The sequence below is a fragment of the Belonocnema kinseyi genome, chromosome 4 (assembly GCF_010883055.1).
Source record: "Belonocnema kinseyi isolate 2016_QV_RU_SX_M_011 chromosome 4, B_treatae_v1, whole genome shotgun sequence".
Classification (NCBI taxonomy): domain Eukaryota; kingdom Metazoa; phylum Arthropoda; class Insecta; order Hymenoptera; family Cynipidae; genus Belonocnema; species Belonocnema kinseyi.
In genome coordinates this window covers 107,874,568-107,886,019 of record NC_046660.1, presented here as the reverse complement: position 1 = coordinate 107,886,019, position 11,452 = coordinate 107,874,568, and the positions used below count along the sequence as shown (strand labels likewise).

General features: G+C 30.9%; 1 protein-coding gene across 2 annotated transcripts in view; it reads right to left on the bottom strand.

Annotated features, from left to right (window-relative positions):
• The window catches only part of LOC117171167, a 30,239-nt gene that overhangs the window by 2,321 nt on the left and 16,466 nt on the right, over positions 1-11,452 (bottom strand). Inside the window, exons 6-13 of one of the 2 annotated variants that reach the window (XM_033358229.1) lie at positions 8,129-8,819; positions 6,793-7,019; positions 6,576-6,713; positions 6,038-6,494; positions 3,287-3,351; positions 3,134-3,228; positions 2,838-3,042; positions 1,825-2,743 (exon numbers count right to left, since the gene is read on the bottom strand). In XM_033358229.1, the coding sequence (XP_033214120.1) occupies positions 1,825-2,743; positions 2,838-3,042; positions 3,134-3,228; positions 3,287-3,351; positions 6,038-6,494; positions 6,576-6,713; positions 6,793-7,019; positions 8,129-8,819 (2,797 nt within the window). The remainder of the gene's footprint in view (positions 1-1,824; positions 2,744-2,837; positions 3,043-3,133; positions 3,229-3,286; positions 3,352-6,037; positions 6,495-6,575; positions 6,714-6,792; positions 7,020-8,128; positions 8,820-11,452) is intronic. The other variant, XM_033358230.1, reaches the window with a different exon arrangement.

Genomic DNA, 11,452 nt, shown 5'->3' with positions numbered 1-11,452 from the left:
ATATGCCAATTAGCACAAATGGTAAGTTCCGACAGTGCCTACAAGTGTGCCTACTGGCCGCTAGATGGCAATACCGGTTTCATATGTATACACCTGGTATTTTCAATAAAATAGATGAATATTTTACGAAATAGTTAAATTTTTGTATTAAAAAACACCACGTTTCAAACAAAAATAGAGCAGTTGAATTTTCAATTTAAGAAATTAATTTTCTACGAAAACCAAACAACCCATTTTCCACCCCACAGTTTTCAATTAAAATGAGGAATTTTTAACTGTAATAGTTCAATTTTAAAACAAAAAGATCAATTTTCAAATAAAATGATGAATTTTTAACAGGAACAGTTGAGTTTTCAACCAAAAAGATTAATTTCGACCAAAACTACGATTTTTCAACAGAATACATGAATTCTTAATAAAAAAATCAATTTTTAACAAAATAGTTTAATTTTTAACTAAAAGTGATCATTTTTATACCAAAAGTGAAATAGTTAAATTTTAAATTAAAAACAAATAATTTTCCACTCACAAAAAAACAACAAATTTTCAATCGTCGAATTTTAAACCAAAATTATGATTAGTTTAGAAAAGGATTTAACTTTCGAACAAGTAATATTATTTTCAACAGAATAAGATTCAACCAAACTGATGAACCTTTAAATAAAATGGTGAATCTTTAACTGAAATAGTAGAATTTGAAACCAGAAAATTCAAGTTTCAACTAAATAATGATACATTAACTAGAATAATAATTCAATTTTCAACTAAAAATACCAACTTTAAACGAAGAAGATTAATTTCTAACAAAAAGTGCAAAATAATTCAACTTTTAATTAAAAAAGTTAAATTTTCTTTTTAGAAAATTAATTTTCAGCCGTAGGAAAAAATGTTTTCAAAAATAGTGCTCATTTTCTAACCAAAGAGATTAATTTTGAATTCAAATGATGAAATTTTAGGCAAAAAATTAACTTTTAATAAAAGAGTTTCACTTTTTACCAAATATTACATTTATATTCCAAAAAAGATGAATTCTGAACGAAAATAATTGTAGTTGATATTTCAACTAAAAAAGATTAATGTGTTTAATAAAAAACCGTTTAATTCAACCACAAAAGACAATTTTTCAAGATGAGTTGAATTTTCAACTAAATCATATTGCCCAATCAAGGGAGAGGGACAAAACTGCAAACAAAATGCCGAATTTTAAAGCAAAGAGATTAATTGTCAATTAAAAAGATTGAGTTTCTACGGAAAAGAACAAATTTTTAACAAAATATATTAATTTTTAATCCAGATACTTGAATTTTCATCTAAAATCGATCAATTTGAATTAAATGAAGAATAGTTAAATTTTCAGCTAAAAAAATTAATTTTAAACAAAAAAGATACGAATTTTCAACAAAATAGTTCAAAACAGTAATATAAAGCTACATTTACAAATGAAGAATCATCGTTTCTCAATTTTAAATTGTAATTTAAACAAAAAATTAATCACGCTCTCGAAAAAAATCCCTGACTTCAAAAACAATTCCCTGAGATTTCCAGAGTTTTCCAGGTATATAAGAATTCCACGACAATTCCAGATTTTTCCGGCTCTCTAGATAGGGTGGACACCCTAGAAATATTCTAAAATATCTAATATTTTTAAATATCTAGACATTTTTAAAATCTTTCGAAATCTTCTAAGATCTTTGAAATCTTTGTCAAACCTTTTGAAATATTTGGAAATCCTGCGAAAGCTTTTGAAGTCTTTGGAATCTATGTGAAAACTTTGTAAAATCTTTGATGATGAATGAATTGATGATGATTAAATATGAATCATACCTCTGAATCATCATTCGTATGCTTGGTGCCGTTTCCTTCGGTGAAGTTCTTCGATATTCCTTCCTGGACAGAATCGGCGATTGAGGCAAAGGCGGTCGCCTTTGATCCGTGGAGTCAATTACTCTTCTTCTCTCTCTGGAGCAAGGAGATTCCGAATTAGATCTTGCTCTTTGCAAATTAGCCCAAGATTGAGCCGGAGGTGTTTCCAATGCCGAAGAGCCACTCACAACTTCTGACGGAATCTTCATCTCACTAAACTCTTCGCAGTCTTTTTCATTCTCTTTTTGACTTTCCACTCCCTTGTCCTTGCTATTTCGCCTGAAAGGTGAGAAGATCATTCGCTTCGTTTTAACGAAGACACTTCGGGACTCTTGCTTTTCCTTTTTACTAGAAGTCTCTCCTACATCTGAACTGATTCTCTCGTTATTAGTGCTTCTATCCAAATTTGAATCTTGAACCATCGGTTCAGTACTCGCAGTAGGAACTACAATTTTATTGAGAGTGCTTTCGTTTATTATAATCCTCTCAACATCTGGAGTTTCCCGAAATGCAGAGACCATGAGGGGACTAGAATCAATGGAAGAATCTGTCTCTTCAATTTTTGATCTCCATTTATATCCGACTTGGGTGTCAGTTAATCGTCGAGTTTTTAAAACCTTCTTTGGTCTAATATCTCGGTCAACAGTGATGACTACTTCATCTTCTTCAACGCTACATCTTCTCAAGGCATTTTCAAAAACCTTTGTACCTGAAGCAAGATCATTTGCTATTGCTGCTAGCGATTTTTCTTGTGACTCTTTTTTTCCGGGACTCTTGGGCTTTTGATAAACGTCTTGGTCGAAAAGGCGAATTCTTTTCAGAGATTCTTTTGGTGTTTCTGGTTCCATGACGTCTGTTACGACGACGGCATTCATATAATCTGAAAGATAAATAAAAATATTGTGGAAAAAATTGATAATAAGGTACAGCCTACGAAGCATAAAATAAATTTTTTTGATTATTATAACAAAAACCTTTAACAGGAAGAACATCCAAAGATTGTGAAGTTTCCAGACAAGTATCTACAATCCTATTGAGTTTCGCTCTCTGTTGCTCTTTCTTGGAATTGATTACCAATCTTCTTTCAGTCTCACTCAAAGTTGAGGCATCTGCATTAAAGGAAATCCTTTCCATAGAGACAGACTCCTTCCGTCTAGAATTGCACTCTTGAATTTCCACCTATTTGAATTATTGGCATCTTTGTTAGAATTCTTAAAAATGTCCTTATATTTCTTTTTCGCTTCGAGAAAGTGCGAGATAAGATATTTACCACAGCATCTGCATCTTTGTTTCCTGAGGAGCCATAGTTGGTGCTTCGGAGTTTCAACTCTTCTGCCGCTAGAGTTTTTTTATTACCGGGATGTCCTAGAATGAGAAGATTCTACTTTGGCTTTTATAGATTTATCATTAATCACGTTTTTACCTATGAGTTTGTCCATTTCTGACTTGTTCCTCTTACTTTTGTCGACATTCCGATCGTTGATTCCCCTGTAAATAAAATCGGCATCTTTATCATATATACCTATAGTTCAAATCTTTTGATTAAAGCAGAGTTTCTACAGAATCTGCTTTCACAACTCCATGACTTTTCCAAATTTTCCAGGTTAACTTTTTAAGAAAAACCAGTCAATTCTATTTAATTTTAACGCATATTCTACTAGTCGCTGACAAATTCATCAACTTGTAAAATTATTAACTGCAGTTATTACTTAAAATTTTGAATTTCTACAAGGATTCATAAATAATTACACTATTGTATTAAATTTTACGAGAATATACACCTGGAAAATCTATATGTCGTTTTTTTATACTTTTTATTTAGAAAATTACAATTCTCTAGAAACAAAAAATAGAAAAATCTACAAGTCCATAATAAAGGTGTAGCTTTTTCCATTTTTGAATAGGTTTTTATAGAAGATTATAAGTTTCTATAAAGAAATAGTGAAAATTTACGATTTTCAAAATCCACTTGTAGTTTTTAAATATTTTTCCTTAAAAAATTATAAAGTGCTACACATAATTATGAATAAATACAATTCTCTACGAATAATTAGAAAAAAAAACTACGACTCCAAAATGAACATTTAGTTTTTCAGAATTATTATTCATTAATAGGTTTTTGTACAAAAAATGCGAATGTCCACAAAGTTTAATGAATACGTACACTGGCGTGCAAACGTTTTAAGCCACCTCTTTTTTATGACTGAATAAATTTTCTTAATTTTAATTATGCCAGACCTAAAAAAATTTCTCTTTAGAAGGTTGATTGTTCTCGAAATTCTGTATAAAATAAGCCCAGGGTGAAGCTACTTTGTCTAGTTTTTAAGTATATATTGCAAACGTAGTGTAAATTTCAATGTTTTTCTTAAATTTTCAATAACTTTCGAGATAGTCAACATTTTTCAATGTTCTTAGGCTCACTTTGAAGCTTTTTTCACCGTATCACAACAGCTTACGAGTATAAATTGTAAAAATTTGCTTTTTGAATTGCAAGAACTTGAAGATGTAACAGAAAAGTTGGAAAAATTGCAATTTAATTTTTGGTAACAAAAATATTTTTGTAAAATATATGAAATATATAATCATGAAGTTTCTATGTAATTTTGTCAAAATATATATTTATTTAACTTTTATTCTGATTTGCCTACAGATAAGGTGTTTTCAAATATTTCCAACTTTTTTATTACAACTTCAATTTTTGCAATTCAAAAAGAACGTTTTTTTACAATTAAAACTTGTAAGCTGTTGTGATACAATGAAAAAATAGCTTCGAAATGAGCCCAAGAACATTAAAAATGTTGATTATTTCGGAAGTTATTAAAAATTTAAGAAAACATTGAAATTTACAATATTTTTGCAATATATACTTAGAAACTAGACAAATTGGCTTCACCCTGGACTTATTTTATACAGAATTTCGAAAACAATCAACTTTTTAAAGAAATTTTTTTTAGTTCTAATATAATTAAAATTAACAGAATTTAATCAGTCATAAAAAAAGCGGTGCCTAAAACTTTTTCACGGCAGTGTATTTACTAGTTATCCGTGTTTCTCATATAAAAAGATTCATTCTGTTAAACTGTAGGTAGTTTTCAACCTTTTTAACTCCTTTTTTGTTTAAAGTACCTTCAAATCGTTAAGTTAATCAGGTTGATATTCAAGACTAAATACATAATTTAAAATTAACTGTCACAACAGGGCTTTATATGTTAAAAATTTCGGACTACACACCTTTTTTATGACCCCCCCCCCCACTCTGCTTACGAGAAGAATCCAAAAGAACATATTTTCAACTCTATCGATAGGAGTGAAGAGGGGAGAATAAATTCTTTCATATTAAATTAATGTGAAAACTATATTCCATTAGATTGGAAATGATTGAAATGTCTAACATTTGCAGTAAAAATATTACACTTTTAACAAAATAGATGAATTTTTAACCAGATGATTCCATTTTCAATCAAGAAGGTTTTCTATCAAACAGTCTGACTTTCAACAGAATACATGAATTTTCAAACAAATTGTTGAATTTTCAACTAAAAACGATTATTTTGCAAATCAAGAATGGAACAGTTCAACTTTCAGAGAAAAAAAATTATTTTCAACAAAAAAAGAGGAACAAATTTGCAACAAATATTAAAATCCTCAACCAAAATATATTAATTTTAATGAAATACTTGCATTTTTAACAATAACAAAGGATTCCTACCCATAATAGATGAATTGTCATCAAAAGAGTTGAATGATCAGCCCAAAAAGACGATTCTTTGACAAAATATTTGAACGAGAAAAGGGATAAAAGAGGCAATTTATTGGTGAAAGAATAATAGTTTTAATAAACACAAGTAAAGGTTTTAATAATTTAAAAACATTATGTGAAAAAACATAAAATGGTTTTAAAAACTTTCAAATCCTGACTACAAAAAGTGTGTTTTCGGAATACGCAACATTTGAGGCCCTGTACTGAAAATAGTTGAAATAATAAAAAAATTGAAAACGATGGGGAGTTTAAGCGATGATCTTTTCTACATGTTAAATCGATAATTTTCTACGATTTCGCATATATTTCCCAATTTTTCCAGAACTTTGACCAAATTTAACGGCTTTTACAGGGCTTCGAGAAATTGTAGCAACCCTGTTAGCTTTTTTTTCATTTTCTTTGAGGCGTATTCACCTTAAAATTGTTCTGCTTCTTTTAATTTTGTTAAAAACGACCGATTGTGTTTCTGAGTGTTTTGATTCAACGAATTCTTTAGTTAGAACTCGTTCCTCGTTAGCAGAAGATTCTTGGGTCGTAAATGCAATCGAGGAATGAGAAGAATGTGTTTGGTTCTTCATCATAACTCTGTTACTTATGGGATGATCTTCTCCTGCTTCAATCAAAATTACAGGAGAAGGTTCGTGACTTGAAGTTACAGTTCCCAAAGGAATAGCAATGCTTGTTGTTTCACTCGCAGCCACGCAATAAACAGGTGTCTGATGCGGTTGCAATTTTGCCATTGGACATGCAGTTTCTTCAATCACATCTTCAATGTCCACAATCATCGCTTCTGGCTCGGAATCGTCCATGGCGATTTCCTCTGAAATTTCTTCTTCTGCGATCGTTTGCTCTGAATCCGCTCTCGATTTTGCTGTAATCGAAAATATAATTCTTAACTCTTGAAAATTAGATATTGGCGTCAAATTGAAATAATGCGTTAGAGGATTATTACCTTCAGCGTCTAATTTCTCTACGTCGTTCAAAGACAAACTGGAAAGTTGACGAATAGGAGTTTCTTCTCGTGTGCTTCCTTCAACAATACTGCCAACTGATTTTGAACGCTTAAGAATCGGACGAACCCCTTTTTCACCTAAAATAATAAAAATGTTTTGATTTATAAAACAAATATTATTTTAAAAAAGAGTTTTTTATCAATGTAAATAACTTACGTGGAGGTTCAGCGGGCGTCGTACCTGCAGATATTCTATAGGCAGGATTTAAAAATCTAAAAGTAGAAGACTCCGGCGATATCCCTTGACTTTTTTCCCATTCGTACAGCTTCCTTGTGAATTCTTGGGATATGCCTTCAAATCGGAAAAATCCCGTGGAGGTGTGAACCAAAACCTCCTTTTTCCGAGGAGATGATCCACCAGATTGACGTTTCAGCATCGATAGTCTTTGAAAAATAATTTAGTATTTTAAAACAAAAGTTTCAGATCAATGGAAATCTATTCCTGAGGGCTACATTTTTTATTCAATTTAAAAATATTATATACTCATGTCAGGGCAAAAACTCTTGTAGTTTTTACTAATTTTACGCCGACCCCTTACCTCAGTCAACCCTATCCAGTACACTAACAAGAGAGGCCCCAAAACTCCATTTTCCAAATTTCATGACTTTTTCCTGACTAAGTGTTTCATTTTTCCTCGCCAATAATATTTAAAGACCAAAACTCGGACCAAAATTAAAATTTTGAAACATTTTTAACATAGAATATTTGATGAACGGAATAAATGAATAATTAAAAATTCTCCATTGTATTATTATCAGGAAGGCTACAGCTTAATTCACTTGAAAAAATGACCTACTTAAACCGAAAAAGTGACTAATTCCTAACCCAAAAAGTGATTAATCTACAAAAATTATCTGACTAATTTTCTTATGAATTAATTAAAATTCAATGTAATTCGAGGAAATTTATAAGAATTAAAGATGAATTTTAGCGGATTGAATATTCATCAGTATTAATAAAAAAGTTAAATTCAAATGATTTGGGAAAAATCATCCACAAAATTCCATTGAGTTCGATTAAATTGTAGTGAGTATAAAGGAATTTAAGGGAAATGAGAAGAATTAGATGAAATTCATAAAAGTGAAACAATTAAAAATATTAAAATCCTTGTTAATTTCCTTGAAATTTGTTCAAGGTCTTAAAAATGCCTTGGAATCTTTAAAAAATAGCCTTAAATATTTAAAATCAAGTTGGGAATTACCCTTGAGGGGAAGTGACACTATCTATCCTTAGGAACCTTCTTAATCCCTCGGAATCCCACGCTCCTTATCCGACGGATCGTACTTTTTTGTCAAATATAGGATATGATTGTATAGGATAGAATAGGATATGATATATGAGGAGAAAGGGTGAGTGATAAGGCGAGGGGGAAGATTTGAACGACTTAATTAATGTTTTAATGGGCTAAGAAGTCATTTTTTGTATATGAATGGCAGCTAATTCGATTGATTAAAAAAAAAAAAAAAACAATAAAATCATTATTCATAAATACCTAGCTTCTCTATCCAGAACGGTGTCCCTTGGTTTTTCTTTTGACTGAAGCTTCTCAATTTTTCCGAGAACCTTCCCCAAAGGTTGAAATTCTCTTTCATCAACTGCCTTCCACACTTTACTATTCCTAATCGAATGAGTAACAATTGAATTTTTTCTTCCAGGGACTTCATGATCATCCTCCAATCTCGCAGCTTTAATTTTTTTCCACTCTTCCATCTTCTTTAAAAAATCGTCTGAAAGATGAGCCTTGCTTGAATCTCCTTCTGGCTTCGTTTCGGATTTAGAAGGCGCTCGCCAAATTTGCCAATCAGTGAGTCTCCTTTTGAAAACTTGTTGGTCCGGAGTAGTTATTCCTGGACTTCCCTTTTTTATCCTTTTCCATTCATCTAGCTTTTTCTTAAATTCGGGAGTAAGTTGCTCTTCACTGAGAAGTAAGGCATTTGAAGAATCTCTATCTCGGGGGGAAGATTTGTTTCGTGAATTACTTTCCTGGGACGAATGTGAATGACGAAGACCAGTTGGGGATGTGGATTTTAATTTTTCCCATTCGGCTAGTTTCCGATAAAATTCGGTACTTAATTTGTCGTGAAGAAGTTGGTAATTTCTTTGAATTTCTACCTGGACGCTGGAACTTATATCGGTTTCCAAATCTTCGGCACTGGCACTGTAACTTCTTCCCATATCCGTTTCTACAATCATAGAAAAATTCGTTTATAAAGTATATTTAGTAAAAAAATCAACCCCGAGTTAAAATTAGATTTTATCAGACTTCCTAGGATGAAAATAGTATCCTTCTTATGTCAGTACGGTAAAAAAGTGCCTGCAAAAGTATTTTAAAATCTACAAGAATCTTAAAAATTTATTTACGTTGAGAATGTATTTTTATTACGAGGTTTCTAAACCCAGTTGAAAGTCTTGCGTTACAGTTTCAATTAACGTAATGCCTCCTTCTCAATTTAAGATTGGAGTGAGGTCTGACTAAAATAAGTAAGAAACCTGGGAAACGTCGAGTTCATTTATGGATGTCCTCTTAGAACTTGAGATTCCCTGAATCTCAGTAGTCTTTTTGTTATGAATAATTTTTTATTGTACTTTTTATAACAATCACTTTCTCTCTATTCTTAAATATGAAATCAAAATATAACAAAAAGTTAATAAAATTGCGTTTAGATCACAGAAAAATTAATAAAATTTCAAATGATTATAAGTAATGCGAAGTGCAATTCAAAATATTTTTTATCAGAAGCAAAGAGCGAAGCAAAGAATGACCTCTGAGTCATATTTTATCTCACACGTGTTTCTCACCAGAACCCTTAAAAACATTTATGCACAATTTTCCGCGTAAATAAAAGTGCCATTAAGATGCGTCTCGCGTTTTCTAAAATTATTGTGCTTGTATAATCGATATTACCGTTGAAGACAGTAACTGTAATCGCGTCTACACTGAAATTTAAAACGACCCTGAATTCGAAGCTATTTTTATAAAAGTTAGAATAATCAACAGACAGATCATTGCGCATTCCGTTTACTGATTGTGTTTTGCCAATTCGGTGTCGATTGAACCAAACGGATTTACATTGAAAAGCATGTCTTCAGTGATATTTTCAACCTGGTTCACATTTCTAGTAAAAATCTGAATATCATTCGAAATTTTAATATTATAAAACAAAAGGATTTAAATTTATAAATAAAAATATGAAAAATTGTAAATAAATCATCAAATTTCATCAATTATGAATGAATGGTGAATCCTTCCATGACTCTTATATTATTGGATTTTATCAATTCAATTAATTTGACTTACATGTCATTTATGCAGGAAATTTCAGTAGGGTTGCTGCATGCATTTTTGATAGTATAATTTATAAATATCACAGAAGATTGTGAAACTTTTAGTATACGTAAACAATTTTTTTATTACGTAGCTTTTGAGCAAAATAATATTAAAAATAAGTATAAAAAACCCCATTCAAACAACTCTATGAACTTAAAACGTCACATCCTGCAAAACGCTGAACCAATCAGAAAATAGGTATGCAGTGGTTTATTGACTAACGAAGTATTCAGCTCACAGCTGACGAAAAAATTTGTGACGATCCATATGTCGACTTTTGGCACATTCGCAATGCCACGTTTTACAAATCCCGGTTTTAGTGCAATTCGAAGCATTTTGAACACATTTTCGCACCTTTCTTCATACTTTTTAAAGACACAAAGGGAAATATTAATTCCCCCATCTACTACGTTTATCAGACTGATTTTTCCTTCCGACCCTGGCCCAATCAGAATATCTATTCTCACAAAAAATTATAAAGTATACTTTTTAAACGTAAAAAAAACTTTTTTAAAACTCATTTAAAAAAACTCTTTACAAGTATAATTATATTCAATTTTTAGTGATCTTTTAATTTGATCAGGAAAAAATATATTTGAAAATATGCAACAACCCCATTGTACATTATATAAACATGCAACTTCAAATTTCATCTGCACCGAACCGGAATCGCCTTAAACTTTCCGTTCCACGAAATTCGCGAAGCCTCATAAATTCTAGATTGATTTAGCGATTCATAAATGACAAGGAAGTCTGGCACGAGAACCAGAAAACAGCTGCTGCAGTTCGATATTCGAAAACCTAGGTGAAGTTCGCCTCGACATTCTGCCAGCAAAATAGAATCTTATGCGTATATGTTTTTATCGACTAAAACATGTACCTCCAGATTTTTAACATGTATCAATAAAATAAACATAAAACGAAAGCGTCAACTGGGAAACAACTCACGATATTTTCCATTCGACAAATTCGCGGAAAGGAAATAATCATGAAAGAATAGCAAAATAACAAATGAGCAAAAGTTCCAAAGGGATACGAATAGCAAATCATCTATAAAAAAAAGATTTTAATAATGCAGGGAAACGTCCTTTTCCTGTCCACAAATGAAACATATGAATCCATTCTATAAAAATAGGAACGATAGCGAAATTAAATTATTTTTCTCAATTTATCAATTTATATAATTAGGCCAATTTTGGGTGAATATAATTTAAGAAAGCTTTTTTTTAAATTACAATAAATTAAAGATTAGTTATAATTTACATCCTCGTATTTGTTTTTTGCAAATTACATTTTAACATAACTTTTTTATTTGATAAATTTCGCAATTTAAATATCCTATTTATGGATGTTCCGTATTTATATATCTTACCCCAAAATAGCCACATTCATAAATACAGTCTGTCAAGTTAAAGCGTGGGTGGCTTTACTCGCAGTCGGTAAGGTGTATCGACATGATTTTGGTGTCAAAATATTAAGAAGAGCTCC